General features: G+C 32.9%; 1 protein-coding gene across 4 annotated transcripts in view; it reads right to left on the reverse strand.

The window, feature by feature from the left end:
* Nucleotides 1-13,634, reverse strand: part of LOC126737369 (monocarboxylate transporter 14-like) — a 28,683-nt gene extending 15,049 nt beyond the window's left edge. For 3 of the 4 annotated variants that reach the window (XM_050442239.1, XM_050442238.1, XM_050442237.1), the window contains exons 1-3: nt 13,386-13,634; nt 3,568-4,687; nt 3,049-3,298 (exon numbers count right to left, since the gene is read on the reverse strand). In XM_050442239.1, coding sequence (XP_050298196.1) covers nt 3,049-3,298; nt 3,568-4,358 — 1,041 coding nt within the window. In that variant the 5' untranslated portion in view covers nt 4,359-4,687; nt 13,386-13,634. Of the gene's footprint in view, nt 1-3,048; nt 3,299-3,567; nt 4,688-7,670; nt 7,691-13,385 lie in introns of those variants that run through there. The other variant, XM_050442241.1, reaches the window with a different exon arrangement.
* Between the last annotated feature and the right edge of the window lie 11,554 nt (nt 13,635-25,188).

The raw sequence follows: 25,188 nt of genomic DNA on the forward strand, positions 1-25,188 counted from the left end.
TTATTTTATTTGTAATTCCAGGAATTTGAGACATTTAAACAGCCTAGACTCAATTGCCTAGAATTGAAAAAAAAAGAATTTACGACTATATATTTCCTGTAATTCTGGGATATTTCCGAGAATTCCAGATACTTGTGGTAATTCCTAGACTTGGATTCAACTGCCTGGAATTCTCTATTTATTATTTAATTTGTAATTCCAGGCATTTGAGGCATTTAAACAGCCTAGACTCAATTGCCTAGAATTGAAAAAAAAAGAATTTACGACTATATATTTCCTGTAATTCTGTGATATGTCCGGGAATTCTAGGTACCTGTGGTAATTCCTAGACTTGGGTTCAACTGCCTGGAATTTTCTATTTATTATTTTATTTGTAATTCCAGGCATTTGAGGCATTTAAACAGCATAGAGTTAATTGCCTAGAATTAAAAAAAAAAGAATTTACGACTATATACTCCTTGTAATTCTGGAATATTTCCGGGAATTCCAGGTACTTATGGTAATTCCTAGACTTGGGTTCAACTGCCTGGAATTCTCTATTTATTATTTTATTTGTAATTCCAGGCATTTGAGGCATTTAAACAGCATAGAGTTAATTGCCTAGAATTGAAAAAAAAAGAATTTACGACTATATACTGTCTGTAATTCTGGGATATTTCCGGGAATTCCAGGTACTTATGGTAATTCCTAGACTTGGGTTCAACTGCCTAGAATTCTTAATTTATTATTTAATTTGTAATTCCAGGCATTTGAGGCATTTAAACAGCCTAAACTCAATTGCCTAGAATTGAAAAAAAAAAAGAATTTACGACTATATACTCCCTGTAATTCTGGGATATTTCCTGGAATTCCAGGTACTTGTGGTAATTCCTAGACTTGGGTTCAACTGCCTGGAATTCTCTATTTATTATTTTATTTGTAATTCCAGGCATTTGAGGCAGTCAAAAACTCAGTATCAACCATACTTTTATGTAATTTTGAAATATTTCTGGGAATTCCAGGCACTTGAGGTAATTCCTAGACTTGGGTTCAACTGCCTGGAATTCTCTATTTATTATTTTATTTGTAATTCCAGGCATTTGAGGCAGTCAAAAACTCAGTATCAACCATACTTTTATGTAATTTTGAAATATTTCTGGGAATTCCAGGCACTTGTGGTAATTCCTAGACTTGGGTTCAACTGCCTGGAATTCTGTATTTATTATTTTATTTGTAATTCCAGGGATTTGAGGCATTTAAACAGCCTAAACTCAATTGCCTAGAATTGAAAAAAAAGAATTTACGACTATATACTCGCTGTAACTCTGGAATATTTCCGGGAATTCCAGGTACTTATGGTAATTCCTAGACTTGGGTTCAACTGCCTGGAATTCTCTACTTATTATTTTATTTGTAATTCCAGACATTTGAGGCATTTAAACAGCCTAAACTCAATTGCCTAGAATGGAAAAAAAAGAATTTACGACTATATATTTCCTATAATTCTGGGATATTTCCGGGAATTCCAGGTACTTGTGGTAATTCCTAGACTTGGGTTCAACTGCCTGGAATTCTTTATTTATTATTTAATTTTTAATTCCAGACATTTGAGGCATTTAAACAGCCTAGACTCAATTGCCTGGAATTGAGAAAAAAAAGAATTTATGACTATATACTCCCTGTAATTCTGGCAATTCCAGGTACTTGTGGTAATTTCTATGCTTGCGTTCAACTGCCTGGAATTCTCTATTTATTATTTAATTTGTAATTCCAGGCATTTGAAAGAAATTAAAGAAAAAAGAATTTACGACTATATATTTCCTGTAATTCTGGGATATTTCCGGGAATTCCAGGTACTTGTGGTAATTCCTAGACTTGGGTTCAACTGCCTGGAATTCTCTATTCTATCTACAGCCTAGACTCGATTGCCTCGAATGAAAAATAATTTACGATTATATAATCCCTATAACTCCGCGAAATTTTTGGCAATTCTAGGTACTTGAGGTAATTTCTTGATGTGGCTTTAACTGCCTCGAACTCTTGATTCCTGATTTTATTTTATTTGTAATTCCAGGCCGTTGAGGCAGTCAAAAACTCAGCCTCAACTGCCTGGAATTAAGAAAAAATTATTTACGACTACATACTCTCTGTAATATTTCCATCAATTCCAGGCACTTGAGGTAATTCCTGGACGTGGGTTCAACTGCCTGAAATTCTCAATTTATTAATTTATTTGTAATTCCAGTACTTAATAAACAGCCTAGACTCAATTGCCTAGAATTGAGAAAAAAAAAAGAATTTTCTGTAATTCTGGGAATTCCAGTCACTTGAGGTAATTCCTAGACGTGAGTTCAACTGCCTGGAATTCTCTACTTATTATTTTATTTGTAGTTCCAGGCATTTGAACAAATAGGCTCAATTTCCTGGAATTGAAAAAAAAAATCGGGATTTACATCAGTCGTAAATTTCCTATAATGCCAGGATATTTTTGGGAATTTCGGTCAGCTGAGGAAAATTCCTGAACGTGGGTTCGACTGCCTGGAATATTTGATTCATGATTTTATTTTATTTTATTTGCATTCCCAGGCAGTTGCGTCTATCAAACAGTTAAGTCTCAATTGCCTAGAATTGCTAAAAAAATTATTTATGACTAGTTACAGGATAATTTTGAGAATTCCAAGCAATTGAGGTAATTCCTGTAGCAACATAGAAAGTTCTCTATAAGTTTGTTTAGAAAACGAATAATTAAGAAGTCACGGCGTTTTTTGATTTTTAGAATAAAACAGGCTGAAAACTTGAAAATTTAAAAATTAGCCAAATCAAAAAATTCTTTTTCCTTTATATTAAGGCTGAAAAGATCATGAAAAAAGTCTGATGACAAAAGTCTTCTTTTTGCATAAGAAACCCAGGAGAAATTAATTAGTATTATTTATATCCATTGCAGCACCCTGAATATGGCCTATTATAGGCTGAAACGTCAGCAATATTAAAAATTCAAAACATGAGTTTAATTTGATCTCACATCCAATTAAGCCATTATAAATAATTGATAAATTTCACATTACATACTTTTTCATTTTGCTTAATAAACGTAGGCAAATTCAGGGCTGAAGAAAAATACTTTTTCAATTTTTCCTTGTCCTCGTTGGTTTCCACGGTGGTTTCCAAGTCTTCCAGAAGAAATTGGGCATTTTGACCGCTGGTGAGGAGGGACTTTAATTCAGCGATATCGATGGCGGTCGAGGGGTTTGCCGACGACACAGACTCCAAGCTGGTTTTACTCGACTTTTCTGATTTGCTTAATTTTGATTTTGATCTCCTGAAACAGTTTTTAATGTACCTTATACAGTTTTTTTTTAAAGTAATTTTTTCAGTTCCTTTCCAGAGACAGTTGGGTTAGAGTGTGAATATCTTTGAAAAAATAAATATGTTTTCTTCATTTTGGAAAGAAATCAAAAGTGTTGGATATATTGCACCTTCTGTTTATTCCAGGCAGTGATTTTCTATTTGTTTCTTAAACGAATCAAGGCATTCCAACCCAATTGCCTGTAAAAAACATAAAATTTGTATTAAAAAGAATCATCTTACCTATTTTGCTCAATAATCCAGTCCGGATCCCTCATCAAAGCCCCACACACGCACATATTCAAAAAACACCCGGACAAAATCAACGTGGTGCCCCTCCAACCGAACTCGGACAGCAAATAATCGGTCAGTGGCGAAAATATGAACGTGCCGACCCCCGTTCCAGACGCTCCGATCCCAACGGCCAACGTTCTCTTCTTATCGAACCAAAAAGCGATGGAAACTACCGCGGTTACATAGCACAGCCCCAATCCCAATCCGGCCAAAGTGCCGAAAGTCAAATACATCACGTTTATCGAGTAACATTTCGAACTTATGATGAACCCTATGGCGGAAATGATTCCGCCTACGATGGTCATTAGGCGACAACCGTATTTATCTACTAAAGCACTCATTATGGGGCCAAATAACAAGGGCACCGCCATAAAAAGACTGCCGATCCAGGAGGTGGAACTCTTGGAGGCCTCGAACTCTATTAGAAACTCCGTGTATAACAGCCCAAAGGAAAAACTGATTCCATCGGCCACCATTGATAAAATTAGTGAGGCAAACACTACCACCCAGCCCCACCCACCATCGGGGATATTTGGTTTCACTTCTTCATCGTCATCATCATCCGAACTGCTGGAAGACGAAGAGGAACCAACTGAGTCAGTGACAAATCTGACCTCACTAACAGCTTTTTCATCGTTTTGCCAATTGGGTGTCTTGGATGGGGTTGAATCAAGTGAGGGAGCCACCACTGACAAAGACACCAACGGAGCAAGACCGTTTCGCTTATCCTCCTTCTCCATTGCAGGCACACGAGGGGTTAAAACGGGGGGAGAAAATACTACCAAAAGCAAAACAAACACTAATAGAAATTAGCTAAGATTCAATTGATCGGTATGATAAAGTAGTTTGAGGGATTGTAGATAATACTCATCCAACGTTTGGACCAGCCCTGGAGGAAGAATTTCGGATCTTTGCCGAGTTGGGTGTTCGGTATGGAGGATAAGATGCGTTTGATCCCGTGACCGCTCATCAATTACCGGATCGGTGGAACGAGAGGGAAATTTGGAAAATTGGTTATAGACCAGTCTTCAGGCTCGGCAGTGGTGTGCTCGCGAAGGCATCTTATAACCTGAAAAAAGAAAAAAAAATTTGATTTAATCTTGAACATAGGATTGGGTTGTGGGATAAAATAGTTACAGGTATTTATTTAATATACGGGATGGGTCATTAATATTACACGAAAATTTAAGGGCGTATTTATTAGTTCAAAATATTGGGAAAACTTTCCCTGTCGAGATACAGGGCGCTGAAATTTTAATGTTATTTTCAAGTTTTCTAAATAATGTAAAAGTAAACGAGAATAACCATATGAAGTTAGGTATAGGGAGGTTTGCTAAGTTTTAATTTTTTAATATTTACCAAGGGAGGGCGCCACGATAAATAGTTCAATTTCGAAAAAATCAATTTTTGTTGAAAAAAATTCGTTTTTCTGAATGCAACGAGACCATCCGCAAGGTCGTAGCTCTGATGGTAGCTGAGATATCGCATTGTTGGAGCCCATTTTTGGCCTCAAAAACGAGGTCGAAAAATGACTTTTTACCAATTTTCAAAGTGCTGTCATTCAGTTAGTTCTGCTCGAATCTCGTTATAACCCGGTATTTTCGTAATGTAGGTGGTCCAAAGAAGACGCTGATATAGTTAGTTCGATTTCGAAAAAAAAAATTTCGTGAAAAAAATCGATACGGGGGGGTATACCCGAAAAACGAAAAAACCCAAACTTTGGAGGTCGATATCCTGGCTTCTACCGGTCCGATCTGGGAAATTCCAACGGTTTTGTCTTAGTTTCGTTTCTCTGAATCCAACGAGACCATCCGCAAGGTCGTAGCTCTAATAGTAGCTGAGATATCGCATTTTTGGAGCCCATTTTTGGCCTCAAAAACGAGGTCGAAAAATGACTTTTTCCCAATTTTCAAAGTGCTGTCATTCAGTTAGTTCTGCTCAAATCTCGTTATAACCCGGTATTTTCGTAATGTAGGTGGTCCAAAGAAGACGCTGGTATAGTTAGTTCAATTTCGAAAAAAAAAAAATTTCGTGAAAAAAATCGATACGGGGGGGTATACCCGAAAAACGAAAAAACCCAAACTTTGGTGGTCGATATCCCGGCTTCTACCGGTCCGATCTGGAAAATTCCAACGGTTTTGTCTTAGTTTCGTTTCTCTGAATCCAACGAGACTATCCGCAAGGTCGTAGCTCTAATAGTAGCTGAGATATCGCATTTTTGGAGCCCATTTTTGGCCTCAAAAACGAGGATGAAAAATGACTTTTTCCCAATTTTCAAAGTGCTGTCATTCAGTTAGTTCTGCTCAAATCTCATTATAACCCGGTATTTTCGTAATGAAGGTGGTCCAAAGAAGACGCTGGTATAGTTAGTTCAATTTCGAAAAAAAAAAATTTCGTGAAAAAAATCGATACGGGGGGGTATACCCGAAAAACGAAAAAACCCAAACTTTGGAGGTCGATATCCCGGCTTCTACCGGTCCGATCTGGAAAATTCCAACGGTTTTGTCTTAGTTTCGTTTCTCTGAATCCAACGAGACTATCCGCAAGGTCGTAGCTCTAATAGTAGCTGAGATATCGCATTTTTGGAGCCCATTTTTGGCCTCAAAAACGAGGTCAAAAAATGACTTTTTCCGAATTTTCAAAGTGCTGTCATTCAGTTAGTTCTGCTCGAATCTCGTTATAACCCGGTGTTTTCGTAATGTAGGTGGTCTAAAGAAGACGCTGGTATAGTTAGTTCGATTTTGAAAAAAAAAAATTTTTGTGAAAAAAATCGATACGGGGGGGGGGTATACCCGAAAAACGAAAAAACCCAAACTTTGGAGGTCGGTATCCCGGCTTCTACCGGTCCGATCTGGAAAATTCCAACGGTTTTGTCTTAGTTTCGTTTCTCTGAATCCAACGAGACTATCCGCAAGGTCGTAGCTCTGATAGTAGCTGAGATATCGCATTTTTGGAGCCCATTTTTGGCCTCAAAAACGAGGTCGAAAAATGACTTTTTCCGAATTTTCAAAGTGCTGTCATTCAGTTAGTTCTGCTCGAATCTCGTTATAACCCGGTATTTTCGTAATGTAGGTGGTCCAAAGAAGACGCTGGTATAGTTAGTTCAATTTCGAAAAATAAAAAAATTTCGTGAAAAAAATCGATACGGGGGGGTATACCCGAAAAACGAAAAAACCCAAACTTTGGAGGTCGATATCTCGGCTTCTACTAAACCGATCTGAAAAATCCCAACGGTTTTGTCTTAGTTTCGTTTCTCTGAATCCAACGAGACTATCCGCTAGGTCGTAGCTCTGATAGTAGCTGAGATATCGCATTTTTGGAGCCCATTTTTGGCCTCAAAAACGAGGTCGAAAAATGACTTTTTCCCAATTTTCAAAGTGCTGTCATTCAGTTAGTTCTGCTTGAATCTCGTTATAACCCGGTATTTTCGTAATGTAGGTGGTCCAAAGAAGACGCTGGTATAGTTAGTTCAATTTCGAAAAAAAAAAATTTCGTGAAAAAAATCGATACGGGGGGGTATACCTGAAAAACGAAAAAACCCAAACTTTGGAGGTCGATATCTCGGCTTCTACCAAACCGATCTGAAAAATTCCACCGGTTTTGTCTTAGTTTCGTTTTTCTGAATCCAACTAGGTTATCCAGAAGATCGTTGCTTTTAAATTAGCTGAGATATCGCATTTTTAGGACCGATTTTTGGTCTCAAAATTGGGGTGAAAAAAATGACTTTTTTCGGGTTTTTCAAAGTACTCTCATTCCCTTAGTTCTGCGTCAATCCCGTTATAACCCGGTGTTTTCGTGTTATAGGTGATGGAAATAAGTCGGTAATATAATTACCCAAAAATTGAAAAAAATGCAAGGATTTCACAATTTCTTAGTGAGTTTTGTGTACACATTTCAAATGTCTCGAAAAATTAAAGAAATTGATAAAACGTAATTTTTTTTATTCGAAAAGAATTATTTTATACTCGTCATTTATCCCTATTGTAGCCGCTTAGTGGTTCACCATTGAACGAACCGACATATTCATTTTAAATTACAAAAATTAAACTCACTTTGATCGTAAAACTGTAGCAAATAAGAAATAGACGAACCTTTTTCACACGACCACAAACTCTAGTTTTAATTTTCGTTTAAGCATTTCCAAACGTTAATAAATCAATTTAAAGTTTGGCAATAAGCTTAAATTGCAAAAGAAAAAAAAATGTTGGCATATGCTCACCTACCTTACGAATTCTCTTATAATTATTACGCCGGAATTTATATATAATGTATGTACCGTCTGACGACTTTGGCACGAGTTTCGAAGAAACTTCCAAAATAACTTGTTTTTATTGGCGTCTATATAAGCGACAAAATAATTCGGTTTTGCATATGAAAATAAGAAAACCATTAAAGAAATAGACCCTTAACAAAAGACTTTATAAAGTGAATAGCCAAATTTAAGCCTTTTTAAAAAATAAAAAAAATGTTTACCACGTAATGCAATAACAGAAGAAGTGAAAGTGCGTATTGTTGTTCACCTTTAGGATTTGCTTAAATTATTCAGTATTGTTTGCCTTATATATATTTTTAATAAAAGGAATCGGATGGCTAAAATTCCTTTAAAGCACATTCTTCCAATCGATATGAACAACGGTATAGAGGAACAAAGAGTTTGCCATAACTTAATTGCATAGTTAAATTCAAGGTTAATGGTTTAGTGGTAGTGTGTGGTTTATCGGTGAAAACGTTTACATCATTTTTTATTTATGTGCGAAATCAGTTTTATTTTCACTGTTCAAAAGTTGTTACATAGGTACTTAATTAAATTATTGTGGAGATATAAAAATTTCAAGACACTGAAATTAAGTGCTTTAAAATGAAGCTTCCCAGAAAAAAATGGATTTAAATTCTTGGAATAAGGTTTTTGAATCTGAAGTGTGCCAACAATTTAGAACAAAAATGGCTCGAAATTCCTGCGGGAGAAACTTAAAATGACTTTATTAAATGCCTGGAAAATTTAAAAAAAAAAACACACTTTTAAAGGTTCAGGATGGAAGAAGTAATTTAATTTAAAGAACTAAAAAAATGGTTTCAAATAGCTGAATTTAAATTAAGACTGATTATCTCAAATGCCTGGAATAAAACCTAAATTTGTCTTTGGAATGTATAGGAAATAATCCTAAAAGTCCAAAGACACAAGACTAACCAATCCCAAAATAAAGACTTATTCACAGGAAATAACTATATAGAAATTCCAAGACAGGAGGAGTGATTAAGCCCTAAGCAGAAGCTTAGGGCTTTAGGTATTGTGGATCTCGGGATTCATCAGAGGTAGAACCCAGATTGTTAATCTTGGAGGTACATGTTCCTCTGAAATTTTGGTACCATCTGGGGTGCCGCAGGGCTCTCACTCGGGCCCTGTTTTGTTTTGCCTCTTTTTGATTGATTTAGTTTGGAAACTTGAAAATTGTCGTGTGCTAATGTTTGCTGATGATGTGAAGCTATTTGGGCTTATCACATCCCTTTCTGATGCTGTGCTCCTGCAAAAAGACCTCAATTTATTCTTTAATTGGTGCCACTTGAATAGAATGTCCCTTAATATCAATAAGTGCCATAAGATTACTTTTTCTAAGCAAAGAAACCCTATTGCTTTTCTTTATAAAATAAATAATGTAGCAATTGGTGTCAACACAAAGGTTTCTGACTTAGGAATATTTATTGACTCCAGCTTGTCTTTTAAAAGTCACATCAATCAGGTGACTGGTAGGGCAATGAAAATGCTGGGTTTTATCCCACGGTCTACAACTGATTTGTCTTTGTTTACTCTTAGATTACTTTATTGCTCTCTTGTTAGGCCCATCTTGGAGTATGGCTCAATTGTGTGGTCCCCGTCATATAACTGCTACATTGAGCAGATTGAAATAACTCAAAATAAATTTTTATAGGTGGCAGCTTTTAGATGTGGTTACAGGAGACAGGAGTATTACTATCAGTGGGTCAGGGATAACCTGAACTTACCCACATTGGAGTCACGAAGAACATTACTCGACTTATGTTTTATGCATAAGGTTTTAAATGCTACTATAGATTGTCCCGAGTTATTGTCTCTTTTTAAACTTAGGGTGCCTTCCAGATTGAATAGACAATCAGAAATATTTTCAGTTCCATTCCACCATACCAATTATGGCATTAATGAGCCAATTACATGAATGGCTCGAAGTGCTAATGGTCTGTCAGGACAAATAAACTTTTTTGACTCTGAATATATATGTTTGTATGGGTATGCTATGTAATACTTTTGTAAATGGATTCCGTTAATAAATAAATAAATAAATAAATAAATTAAATAAAAAAAATTCCTGAAAAGGTCCAGGATACAAATACTTTAATAAGCCAAAAGAAACTAGAAAAAAATTAAGGTAAAATGAAAATCCTTCAGTATCCCTCCACTTATTTATTAAACATTTAGGTAACTTAAAATTCCCTACATGTTTCGGACACAGTGGTGTCCATCATCAGGGGGTAAAAAGTTTAAAATTGGTAACAGGCAGATATCAAAAACCCTCCATTTATTATTATTGTTTTTAATTTAAATTTTTGGAGAATGTAAACAAATAAAAATAAATAATTAAAAACAATAATAATAAATGGTTTTTGATACAAAACGACCCTAACTTAGCCTTGAATCTTTTGGTAAAAAATATATCTGAAATAATAAATCAGTCATACTATGAAAGAGTGTTAAACACAAGAGTTAAAAAAATTAAACCTTGGATATCGCAAGGTATAATTACTTCAATAAAAAATAGAGACAAATTAAAACAAAAATTAAGGAAAAATCCTACACCAGAAAAAATCTTTGAATATAAACAGTACAGAAATAAACTGAATAATCTGATCAAAAATACAAAAAATGATTACTACAAAAATAAAATTCAGGAAAATAGTAATAGCATAAAAAAAATATACAATTTTATAAATGAGGCTGTAAATGAAAATGGGAATGAGGGTAAGGGGGAAATAAAAATGATTAGGTCGCAAAATGGTGATCAAATAATAAATCCTATAGAGATCGCTAATCATTTTAACAAGCATTTCATGAATGTTGGTTTAAACCTATCAAAAAGCATTAATACTCCCCCTCACCCCTTCACAATAAACAGGACATTCCCAAACTCCATGTATTTGAAACCCGTTACTCAGAATGAGATAATTAAATATATAAATTCTTTAAAAAATAATGGCTCACCTGGTAAAGATGGAATTTCTGCAAAAATCTTAAAACTGCTCCATATGCACATTTTACCACCACTTGTACATATTATAAACTTAATTTTTAAAACTGGTGTAGTGCCAAGTCATTTTAAAGTATCTGTGGTGAGTCCAGTTTTTAAGTCCGGAAGTAAGGAATTGATGGATAATTATAGACCAATAAGTGTCATCTGTAACCTGGGAAAAGTCTTCGAAAAATGCTTTAAGGATAGACTGTTATGTTATTTTGACCAAAATAATGTACTATCAAAAAATCAATTTGGTTTTACTCGAGGAGTCAGTACAATAGATGCTATATGTGAGCTTGTTAGTGATATAACTAAAAGTATGGACAAAAATAAAAAGTGCCTTGCGGTGTTTCTCGACCTAACAAAAGCATTCGATACAGTGTCACACCAAATATTTTTACAAACATTAGAAAAATATGGTATCAGAGGCAAAGTATTACAACTTTTACAGAGTTATCTATCAAACAGAATGCAATACACCAAGATAAAAAATAACCTTAGCGATCCTGATATCATTAAAATTGGAATACCGCAGGGCACTGTACTAGGACCCCTACTTTTCAATGTTTATATAAATGCAGTGAATGATATAAAAACTCCTGGCAAAGTAATATCCTATGCAGATGATACAGGAATTATATTTATTGGAGACACATGGCAAGAGGCAAAAGTTAAGTTTCAAGAAGGTCTATCATTAATCAAAAATTTTTTCGACACCTTAAATTGTCACTAAATCCAAAAAAATCTAAATATATAGCATTTTCCATAAACAGTTTAAATAGACCAAACTTTCAAAATATTATTGTAAACAATATTAATGAACCAATTGCACAGGTAAACTCTATAAAATATTTGGGAGTCCATATAGACAAACATCTAAAATGGGATATACACATTGATTATTTAACAAAAAAGATAAAGGCACTCTTACATAAATTTTATTTACTAAGGGAAATTTTGTGCAGAAAACTGATTGTGTTGATCTATAAAGCTCTCGTTATAACAAAAACTCTTTTTATAACAACCTGTTGCTCTTATGTTCATAAATTCTATGGTAAACAAAGTATAATAAACCCTAGACACCAAACCCGAGCTAATAAACACCAGCAAATTGTACTACCTTATATGATTCGAGATTTTGGTCAACATTCGGCAGTATTTTTAGCTCCAAAATTTTATAACCTTCTCCCAGAAAATGTCAAACAACAGAAATACTACAAAAAGTTTAATGAGCATGCCCTAAGTTATATATTAGGAAACAAAAGAAAATTTTGTTGATTGATCATATGTGCTTGTATCAATATTCTGCTTTTCACCAAACTTTTTATTTTCTTACTCAATAGCAATCACAACATAAATACATAAGGGAAAAAGAAAAAAATCTCAGTATGGACATTTATTCAATTATTTATTTTGTTTCAAATATTATAGGTTTTAGGTACCAAAGACTAGAAAATTCTGTAAAATACTACATAATACCTTTGTAGTTAAAAAGTATATGAATCTTTTTTTTTTTCCCTTTTTCTCATTTTTATTGTTTGGTTTTTGATTTTTGTTATGTAGTTTTGGGTAAACTTATTTAAAATGTTAAATATTGTGAACTAATTTATATAACGGCTAGCCTGCTAAGGGTAACAACATTGATATATTAGAATTTTTAAATTGTTTCTACCATAGCACATACAGATACTCTGGTATCTAAGTGCTTTATATTCTTAGAATTGTAATATTTTATATTGAATTATATTCTTAGAATTGTAATATTTTATATTGAAGTTGAATGTATTGATACGTAATCAAACCCTGGGGAGTGTCCCTATTACCAATTTTAAATCTTTTTACCCCCTGATGATTATCACCACTGTGTCGGAAACATGTAGGGAATTTTAAGTTAAATAAATGTTTAATAAATCGTAAGTGGAGGGAGACCAAAGAATTTTCATTTTACCTTAACCTAGGACTCCACTGCAAGTATAGACTATTTCTTCTTAGAAGAAATAGTCTATACTTGCAGTGGAGAATTAGAAAAAAATTGTTTTAATACCAGGAATAAATTTTTAAATAATTTTAAATGCCCTAAATTTCAGATAAACTTAAAAAAGCGTCAAGAGTATCCAAGAAGACAGACGTAGGACTTAAAAAGAAAATCTAAAATTACCTTGTAAGTTTGCGAAATTACTGAAAGAAATTGAGGATATGTGACCTGTCTTAAATGCCTCGGATAGCATAAAGAAATATGTCAATAGATGTCTGGAATAAATAAGAGAAGTCTGGAACATACTACAATAAATAACATAATACAATAAATTAGATATATATAACTTATTAGTCCAATTAATTAGGCACTTAGGTTGCTTAATTAATTAGAAAAATCAGAAACTAAAAAATCTACTTGTTTGAAAAGGTCCACATAAGATCCTTAATTAATTGCATTAGACTAAGCATGTATTTCATCGTAATAAATAAAATTAAACTATGTATATAAATCTGTACCCAAAAACTTACCCGAGAACACTTCCTATTATTATTAGGTATTGATTTTCTCTCTAGCAATCTAATAGGAAAGAAATCGCCAAATTTTTAAGTACCTAGCACCACCGCATAAAAACTATACAGTCGACTCTAGCAAATGCAATAAAAACTTTTATATAATAATCGAACAATAAATAAACGTAATAATAATTTTTTTTTATGACAAAATTAAACGTGGTTTGTTGGGTAAACGCGAAAATTACGGTCTGAAACTACTGAACGTGCGCCAGCTGAAAATAAAATCGAGTTCAGCGGGCCGATTTTCAGTCGATGTTGTACAGTGAGACCAACTTGAGGGAAACGGTTGGACAAAATCACTTTCGAAATAAAATTTCCTCTTTAATTCATTTAACGGTAAGCATTTTTACGTTTCCTAGACCGTCAACGCTACCGGTTGCCCTAAAGGGGGGGTTTACACGATGCCAGTGACTTGAACAAGTTACTAGAATCCAGTACCAAAAGCAAGTGCTTTGGAAGATAGTTCTTGTCTATATGATCCCAGTCAACTTGCATAAAATCCATTTTATCAAGTTTTTGTAGTGTAGGTTACAGGCGAGAATTAAAAACGTTAAATTTAAATGATGAGTGCGAAGCAGAAGGAATATGTTTTACTTAAAAGAAGCTTAATATTAGGTGTTAAAGTACTGATAGAGGAGTTAATTGACATTGTTCAGAGTGAATTAACAACAAATCCCAAGAAAAGAATTTGGGTTAGAAAATGGCTGGCAAGGAGAAGCACGCATGGTGCATCTAACATGCTTTTAAAGGAAGTTGCCATCGAAGACGTTCAAGAATACAGAAACTGTATGAGAATGTCTCCTGCTTCCTTTGACGTTCTTCTGAAAAAAATATCGCCAGCCATACAGCGATCTGCACACAGAAAAATCCCGATGGATTTTTTCACATTTTGTTGTGTAAAAAAAAATGTTTAATTTTAATACACAATTGTTAGATAATATCTCACAGTCCTGTATAAAAATTCTCACGCATTTTGTATATGTTTTAATGTGTATATTTTATACAATTATTGCATATTAAATTAATACACCATAAGTGGATATTAATTATTAAGATAATATGTATAAATATTCCAAATTTTTTTTTTTAAATCCAATGCAGTTTGGTAAAAAATCTAATAACCAAGTATATTTTTACTACAATTTTTAATTATTTTTTATTCTGGCTTGTGTTGATTTTATTTACAATTGTGTAGAATAAAAAAGATTCTTGCTAATAGCCCTTCACAATTATAGAATTTTAAACTATGTATTGTGTAGTTATAATACACAATTGTGTATAAAGGAGGACGCGCCCGACGCCCTTGCCTTTGCCGCTAGAACTTCGTTGTTAGCGTCAATGTTGCCAGATTCAATATTAAACAGTTGTAAAGATATGCATCAAAATTTGCAGTCGATTTAAAGTTGTTAATTGAAAATGATTTAATAGGATATTTAAAAATAAGCCCAATCAACATAAGTTCTAATTTTATTTATTTAAATAATATCGTGATAATAACACGCGTAAGGAAAAAGGAAACGTAACTTTTTTAATTGGCGGTGTAATATTTAAGATACATTTGATGGCAGCATTGCTATAATTCCCAGTGCCACAGGTGTTCAACTGTTCATTCTTGAGTCCTTCAATCAATCGGCCGGCATTAATTTGTTTTAAGGTTTTTTCGTTTCGTTAAGTGTTAAAATTGCATAAGAAAAAAATGGATATATTCGTTCAAGATAAACTTAAGGAGTGGGGTTTATTGGACCAACTCCTGGAGCAGTTTGTAGGTAGGTAATTAGGTAAGCACCATATTTTTTTTTGCATTTATTGTATACTTTGGAATTTACTGGATATTTTGATGTTCATACAGGTAGCTGGTACCTATTTAGTTTTTCAGTGATAACTGATAACTTTACTTATAGAATAGATAAGTAGGTATACTTACTTTTTTTACATCTTTTTTATCTTTGTACCTATCCAATTTTAATGTAGAGGTCGGTTGAATTTGTAACCTTTATTGCATTTGTATTTCAATTTGTATTACAAAATGGTAATCATAGCACTGTCTGACAGTCCTGTACCGTCCTTTTCAAGTCCTGTAGTAGTATTATAAGGAAATTTGAACTCCTATACCTACATATACCTACTCACTGTGGGCAGCCACTAGCTCTCACACTCTTGTCCTTTGGTTAACTTGGTTTAGAAAAACCAAATATTGTCATTGCATTGAAATGCTTTATGTAAGTCTTTATAAATGTGGTTTGTTTAAACTTAAATCAAACTTTTCATAAAAGCGAACCGCAGTCCACAGATACTAAATCTAGCAAGTATAACTTTCACAACTATAGGTAGGTAGATAAGGCTAATAGTATAGATAAGGTAAGACTTTAACTTATAATTTAAATGATCTGCCCATGATCTCATTGATAGGTTCATCCCAGGTAAGATTTTCTTTGCATAACATTACCAATCATACATAATGGCGAAAGCTGAACAAAGGTATCAAAATAACTAAGCACAAAAATCCAATAGGGTCGAAGATTTGGTAAGTTAACGAGAAGATCATCTTTTTTTGTAATTACTTTGTTTTTAAGATTTCTACAGCATAAAAGATGTACATTCATGACAATAACAATTTCCTGTGGCATCCAGTTAAGACCAGGGAGAAGACAGTCTGCCACTTTTCAAAAATCTTCAGAAAAAATTTAACCTTTAAATAGGAAACTAAAGCTCCTACTAAATTATTAAAACCTTAGAGAGGGGGAAAAATACGATATATACAGGGTGAGCTTTTTTCGATGTTTAGTACAGGGATCTCGGAATCTGATTCTAATGATGTATCACATGATAGGGTTGTTTTTAAAAAATAAGCTTTTATAACCATTGTTAATTTTTTTTTGCTGTTTATTTTGGTTTAGTCTAGTTGCTATCGAAACAAGAAAATAAATAATGTTTGGATATGTTACTATGGTAACTAAACTATTATCAACAAACTAAAAACCTTTTAAAATTAAATTTTAAAAATTTAAAAATTACCTTGGCTATTAAAACAAATAATTAAGATTTTTTTTTATTGGATAGGAAGGAAGGCTCCTGTAGATATATCGTGTCCACCAAGATCCCCTAAACTTACATGGAGCTATAAAGGAGACAGTGTAAAGTATCTATGGAAAAAACTTACGTTTGAAACGATTGAAGAAAAGATTTAATACATTACTTTAACGTATTAATGGTGGAATTTTCGAAAATATTTCATACAATTAAATAAATTGTTAAAATAAAAAAATAGCTTTTTTTTATCCTGTTTTTCCCAGGCTCACTAGAATTTATTATTACACAGATTTATGACGAAATTCTCTAAAATGTATTTTAAATTTTTAAACAATTTGTTTATTTTTTTAGACAAATATATTGATTATTTTAAAATTTTTATGAATATAAATACAAAACATTGAAATAAAAAACTCCAGTTCTTATGTTAATTTGATATACAAACCTAAAATAAGTAACCTACACTATATTTAAATTTATAAAACAAGATATAGTATTATTATACACAATTTGTAATAAAATTTAATAGTTGAAATGAAAGAAAATAAAATATATTGTTAAAACAACCTACACTAAAGTGTGTATTTAAGTCCACAAATAGTGTACTATATATATACAATAAAATAAATCAAATTGATACACAATTTGTTGATTATAGAACCACAGTTGTTTAAACACAATAGCATAGAGAAATTCTACATAAATTGATTCTGTACCATTTCCAGAATCAAATTGTTTGTAAAATCTATACAATTGTTGAATTTTTATTCACCTATTTTTAAGAGTGTGACACCACAATGAGAATGGCTTTACCTGCCAGAACAAAATTAGAAATTACTCTGTCATATTTAGCTACTGGAAATAGTTACCGAAATTTGCAGCAGCAATTCCGTGTTTCCTGGCCTGCAATTTCCAAGTTTATTCCAGAAGTATGCGATGCCATATACGATGCATTGGAGGATTTTATACAGGTAAATAATGTCGTATTCCTTTTTTTATAAAATTAAAATCATAGTTTTCAACAGTAAAAAAATAATTATTCATATATCATATTATTCAATTAAATGTAAAATAACACATTATTCTTTAAACTGAAATCTAAATATTAAGTATGAATGAAAATAAAGTTTACGATTCTAACCCCAATTATCAGTATCTAGATCAAAAGCGGATCTATATGCTTCGGAAAGCATATTGCTTGTATTGTTATCCGGTGTTAGGGATGTGTTGGGTGATTCTGGAGAAATCAAGGTTTCACCTGATTCCGGGATCGGCAAAGTACTAAATGCACTGGTGCATCTGGAAGAACCTAATGAGGTGCTTGTACCTTCTATATTTGACACTCTGGAACGAGTCAAAATTTGCTGAATTTCAGCTTGAGCCGTGACGGCCGCTAAAAGGGGCAACTTATTTAATTGTGCAGCTACGCTCTTCCCGAAAATATCGAATTAATTTTCAGATGATTCCGTAGATTGTAGATCTCGAATAGACGTCGTTAAAGAATTTAAGTCTTTGATGCAACCAGCAACTTTTTTAATCTTGGACTTCGCTGCCTTATGGCGTTTTGGAGTAGGTTCATTAATAGCTCCACTAACATTCGCTTTTATTACCTCTGCTGCTAATGGTACTTCTTCGTGTGTTGCCTCTTCAACTTCATCTTCTACTTGTAATGTATTCGATCCATTATATGTTTCTGAAGCCTAGAAAATATCTCATATTCACACATTTGGCATAATAAGAAATTATTTAGTATTTTTTATTTTAGGTACCAAAAAGTAACAAAGAATGGAAAGCTATCGAAAGTGATTTCAACCATAGATGGAATTTTCCAGGATGTTATGGTGCCATTGATGGAAAACACATACTTATTCGAGCTCCTGAGAATTGTGGCAGTAACTTTTTCAACTATAAGGGACAAAACAGTATTATTTTGATGGCAATTGTAGACGGAAATTACAATTTTATATACATTGATGTTGGCTACAATGGAAGAGCCTCAGATGGAGGAGTTTTTGCGCAGTGTTCTATTTTTGCTGCTTTAGAAAACAATATATTACCGGATGGTGGATTTATTGTTGGAGACGACGCTTTTCCGTTAAAGCATTATTTACTTAAACCATATTCAAAGAATGCACTTACTGTTGATGAAAAAATCTTCAATTATAGATTGTCTCGTGCAAGAAGAATTGTGGAAAATAGTTTTGGTATTTTAGTGTCTAGATTTCGAGTTTTTGAGAAACCCATAGCTTGTGGACTATCATCAGTGGATAAAATAGTCAGAACATGTTGTGCCCTACATAACTGGCTTAGATGCACTACTGTAAATGAATATTTGCCAAAGGGATACGTTGACGAAGAAGATATCGATCAAGGTAGAATTATTCTTGGAAGTTGGAGGTCAGAAGTAGCTGGTTTGCCATCAGTTTCACGTATAGGAAGTAATCATTCTTCACAATTTGCAAGAAATTTAAGGAATAAATATAAACACTATTTTATGACTAAAGCGGCCGTTTCATGGCAGGAACGAATGATTTTTTAATTTCATTTTAATATATTTTGTATTCAATTACTAATATAGGTACATATAATAAAAAATATATAGTAGCTTCTTACTTACCAAATTACTGCATGTTACCCTTCTCTTATCCATTGTTTGTAAAAACATATGCATAACTGAAAACCACTTCATTTTTGGTTTATATATTTCATCGGCTCCGGCCCCAGAGCTTTGCGATTTCTTAATTTTTGCTACCTCTTGTACATACCTCGACCTTAGAGTTTTTATTTTGTTTTTTACATCTATTGGGCCAAAATTCTCGATTTCCATTGTTTCCACAATTCTTTTTATAGCCGACTCATGGGCTTGTTTATTTCTATAGATTACCAACTGTGTATTCCAAAGGCACTCTTCCTCGCTATATAATTCTACAAACTTTACTGTGGTATCTTCAGTCCATTTTGCGCACATTTTAAATAATAATAACACCTACACTTTAAAACAATTACTAAAACTACGTACTGATTTATTTACTAAAATCGAACGCTGGAATCATCGTGTCTACACAGGTTTAGTTAAGAGGATAGTGGGAGTGGGGGTAACCACTTGCTCCAGTAAATAGAAATGCTTTCTATTCACTGTACTGGAATCGTTACTAAAATCAGTACTGGAATTTAGTATTGGAATATATGTTTACACAAAGCAAGTACTAAAATCCAGTGCTGGATTTTAGTAACTTGTTCAAGTCACTGGCATCGTGTAAACCCCCCTTTACAGTCTAGGAAATGTAATGAGTATCGATGAACTCCGTTCCCTACACAGCGTCACAATATAAAGAACAAGATTCTAGTTTATGTTCGGTGACAGCGTGTAGAACGTGGCGAATTTCTTATTCTGGCCCGTGTCAGCGCGTTTCCGTAACTAAGTAAGTAAAAGCGTTTTGAGTCCAGCGCCGTAGCTACAATGGTTCCACGGGTTCGGTGGAACCAGGCCCGCCACTCTCAAGGGCCCGTAGCCAGCTAATAAACATAATAATAAATAAATAAACAGAGTATGTAAATTTAAACTAAAACTCAATAATATATTGTGAACTTATATAATCTAAAAAACCACATAAAAATCCAACACTCGGCTAAAATTCTTACATCGATGTGCCTATCCGCAGCCGAAGCAAATCTTTTCTAGCCTTTAGCCTTTAGCACAGATTTAAATAATAGCGGAGTAAAAAAGACAATAAAAGTAGCTCCCTTCTTAAAAAAAATAAAATCGGCTTAGAACCAGATGAAACCTTTACCAAATCATTAATTAGGTTATTGTACATAGGAAATGGGCATTTACGACTTTTTTTAGTGGTACCGAGTTTTAAAAAATGGAGAATATTGCAAAAAGGCAGGAATTAAAAAAAAAAGTGTTTTTTATCCTTAACCTTTTAATATCTCTGAAACTTTTTAACATATTCAAAAGATCTTTCTTTGTTTTAATGAGAATACATAAGCGCTGAAAACTGCGATAAAATAAATCCAAAATACGTTTCTTTTTATTAATATAACATTTAAAAATCATTAAAATTATATTTTCTTCAATGAATTTTTGAGCAAGCGAGAAACTTTTTTATTTGAAAACATTTTTCCATACAATCTGCGAATAAAAGGTAGACAAAACTGTTACGAAGTTTTTAAAAGTAACTGCAATCGGATATATTAGCTAGATTGCGAGAAATCCACCTGCAAAGTTGTGCCAGATTAGCGAGTCAAACAACAGTCGCCGACGTTCGCGAGAGACGCGTGACTCATCATATCAGAGACAATCAAATTTGTTTTTCTCTGGTTGTCTCTTTAAAACTTTTTTCTCTTTAAAACTTCTTTTCTTTTAAAACTTCTTTATTTCTTTTTTGTCTCAAATCTTTAAATTTGGTTGTCTCTGATCATATCATAACCACTAAAGCTGTGTCGTAACGCTCTTGATTTTTGTGCGTTAAAACACGTTTTTATTGCGTTGGTGTGTGTTTATGTTTTATGAGAGTTTTATTGATGTGTTTGTTTCTGTTTCATATGAACAATAGCAACAATGAAGTGCCTCTTATGTGAACAATTATTGAACAATGATGATTGTATTGTAAAAAAACCAACACAAAAAGGTCTACGTATGATAATAAACTTTGCTCAGAAAAGAAATGACCCTATTATCCGTAATATTTTGGAGAAAAAGGAGCAAATGTTAAACGGCACTTTGACAGTTGTGTACCATGTATCTTGCAGAAAATAATTTACAAGTAAACAAATATGTAAACAATTTGACCAAACCGACGACACACAGCCAAGTACAAGCACCGTCACTCGCAGGGGTAGTACGTTTGATATACGAAGAATGTGTTTAATATGTGGCAAATCAGGCACTAAAAATAAAGAAAAATTAACATCCGTACAAACAGGTTAGTATAACATTTTAATTATAGCTACGAAAAGTTTTTCATATTAAAAAGTTGAGAAAAATATACATAAAAGTAATTTTTTACATTAACTTTTAGTGGGTGCAAAAGGTTAAAATTGGATAAATTTATAAATATTTTCCGCCGTATGCAACATCTTTTAACTAATAGCAGTGACAAGTTTGGTTTTTATTACATTGATTAAATGAATTTAAATTAACTTTTAACTGAAAGTGGTGGGCGATGTAATACGATCACTAAAGTTTTCTGTAACTCTATCCATGGTATATCAATTAATTATCACATGGGATGTGACAAGTTTGACCATTTAGACTTAGCTAGTGCAGTTTTTAAAATACTTAATAACTTTATTAAAATCCTCCTTTTAGATGAGTTTTAGTAAATTACACGTGTAACTTTTTATTCTAGGAACAGGAAAAGGTACGCACGAAAAAAATATTAATGCAGCATAAAAACGGGAAGATATTTCTATGATTTCAAAGCTATGTGGATACGAGGATTTGTTTGCTTATGATGCCAAATATCATAAACGATGCTATGGTCACTATATATTAAAAAAGAATATTCAGGCATTTAGAAACAAACAATTAAAATTAGGAAATAAAACTCTGTTATCACCAAAAAAATAATCCCCAACGAAACTAGATAATTCCGCGGAGACGTCAGATTCAACGAGTGAATCTGAATTAAATTATTTAGATCATGAGCCATATTTTCAAGAAAATGAAGTTCATATCTTACACAGAGCGGCTAGAATATTAAAGAATCAAATGCGCGAATTTCAATCCAAGCGGAAAGAATTTCCCATTCCTGAGGACATAAATGAGTATATGGACACATTACAATTTATTTCTTATTTTATGTGCATATATCAATTAAAAATTTGGTATAACAGTCACATACCATATATGAATTTTGAAGACCCAAGAAAATATGGTTGGACAAATGAGAGAGAGTCTAATATATGGACTCCAATATTTGCGACACAGGATCCCGTCCCAAAGGAACTACGGAAAATTTTAGTTCTTCGATGTTTCGATGGAAACTGCAACACTAGAAAGTGTATATGTGTATCCCAGGGCTTGGAGTGTTATAACGAATGTAACTGTATCTTAAGTTCTTATTATTCACCAACTTCATTTATAAATTATTCGTAGATGGTTAATAAATGGCGGCAGTTGGAAGTACGTTCGGTCGGCAACGGTATAGAGCGCGGCAATTTCCGCCTACGCGTTACTTTAAAAATTCATATTTCAAAAACTATTTTGGATAGAAACCTGTGGCTTTTTTTAAAAACGTTCTTATGGTTTTTTCTACATTTCATTCGTAGCATGTATGCAAAATTCATCATAATAAAAAAGTTTATCGCTTGCTGAAAAATTCAATACCAACCATATAAATTTTATAATTTTCGTGTTTTTTATTAACAAGAATATAAGTTTTCTGCAATTATTTTACTGCAGTTGTTAGCGCTTATATATGCCCTTTAAGCAAAAAAAAAAGAAAATTTAGCTATATGAATTAGTTTCGGAGATATTGGCAGTTTAATGTATAATGGTAACATTTTTGAATTAAACCATTTTTTTTTTAAATTCTGATTTTAAAAAACTCGGTACCATTAAAAAAAGTCGTAATTACCCATTTCGTATGTGCAATAACCAAACTAATGATTTGGTAAAGGTTTCATCTGGTTCTAAGCCGGAAAAAAAATTGAAACATTTTAACCCGTTATTTACTCCGCTATAACGCTAGCGTCATTTAAGTCTGTGCCTTTAGCCTTTACCACAGATGTAAATGCTCCGTGCGGAGCTATTTACATCTGTGCCTTTACTATTCTTCTCTGTTTACTGTGCGACGATCTAACGACGGCGATAGACTTTCGACGGTCCCGATGCAGACCGTATTATGTATTATTACATATGACATATTATCCGATAACAGTGGACCGGCACAGATGTAAATAGCTTCACTGGAGCTACTTACATCTGTGGTACCGGGCCCGAAAAAACCCATCCCCGAGTTGTTATGTACAGATTATTTTATTTTTTGGTTTTGGGTTTTGGTATATATGTAGGGCAGGGCAGGGCGGCAGTTTGTATTTTATTCCTACTTTTAATTAACAGTCTATAAAATGAGTTCCAATTATAAACATTTATACTGGTGCAAGTAAAAGGAAAAAGAAAGCCGAGCTTGAAGAGAAAACTCGAAAACATCAAAAAATTTACAAATTTTTAAATTCAAGCAGATCCTCTTTAACTAATTTTGTTACTGGTGAGATTGCTACACCCTCTACGTCTACGATTGTGAGTCAATCTCCTAGTGGTAAGTATTTTACAAATTCTCAATATCTCACTTTTTAGGTCTCGAAACATAATTATTTATATTAGGCCGGCCAAATATTACAAGTGTTCTTAAAAACTCTCTATCAAAAAAAGATAGAGAGTTTATGATTAGATTTTATTATTACCTAATGCCGCCTGGCTAGAACAGTTTACAAACAAAATTATTGAAGTATCATACCATCAAAAGTCTCTCATCAGCACAACGATTCATTCCTTAGAGTAAGCCATAACTTTTAAAGTATCAAACGGGCCTCTCAAAACAACTATTATAGGGTTTCTACAATAAATTAATCTGACGACTTAGCCTTTCCTGACATTAAGTATGTTATTTTACTTTGTTTTTTTTTTACGTATTTTTTACATAATGTACATACATATAATTACATAATTTACATACATACATATTAATTTAATATTAAAAATAAGAAGGAATTTTGGTAAAAGAAATTAAAATCAATGGTCATGCCTATTACGAATGTTATGTGGTTTAACAATCATAACATAATCGTTTATTTTAATTTTTTTTTAGGTGAAAATATTGCTGTACCTGAAATTGAACTTAAGGCAAATACTGAAATTTCCGACCTAACTGAATGCTTAACTAATAAAGATGAACTCGTATCAGAGATACTTATCACTGATAAACCAGATATTAATGTAAGTAGGTGCATAGTCTGACAAATGGATCTGTAACACTAACGTCCCGTATGTTTTACATAAAATATTTCTGTTTTTATTAAAATCGCATTTTACGATCAGATTGTAAAAAACCAATATTAATCATTAGATCACGAATAAATTATTATTTTTTTTTGGTAATTTGTATTAAATTTTTTTATTCGTTCTCTGTTCCATATCCATTTGTTCCGTTCCACATCTCTTTATTCTAGAATAGTTTTAGCGTTAGAGCTAAAACTAGGAATAAAAAATATTTATAGGTAAATTTTCCTACGGACAAAGCTAATTTTGGCGAAGCTTTATCAATCCAAGAGAAAATATTTATTATTGATAACGAACCTTGTCGTCCACGAGGACCATTTCCCAAAGATGCAAACAATAGAAGTTTTTCCTCATTTTATTATTCAGAAATATCTAAATCTGGCATTAAAACACAAAGATGGTGGCTATGTTATTCACTGAAACTAAATAAATGCTACTGTCAACCATGTTGGTTATTCTGTAACTTACAAAAACCCGATCAATTGATTTATAGTTTTAGTGACTGGAATCACTTAAACCGTATCATAAAGAGACACGAAGCCAATGATGAGCATAATAATTGTTGTGCTATTTTTGATAAATGGAAAAATAATAAAACAATAGACAAAGCCCAAGAATATTTGTTTTGTCATGAGATTAATAAATGGAGGCAAATACTAGAGCGAATTATTGATGTAACTCTTACCTTAGCGACAACAAATATGCCATTTCGAGGTACAA

This window comes from Anthonomus grandis, chromosome 6 (genome assembly GCF_022605725.1).
Source record: "Anthonomus grandis grandis chromosome 6, icAntGran1.3, whole genome shotgun sequence".
NCBI lineage: Eukaryota > Metazoa > Arthropoda > Insecta > Coleoptera > Curculionidae > Anthonomus > Anthonomus grandis.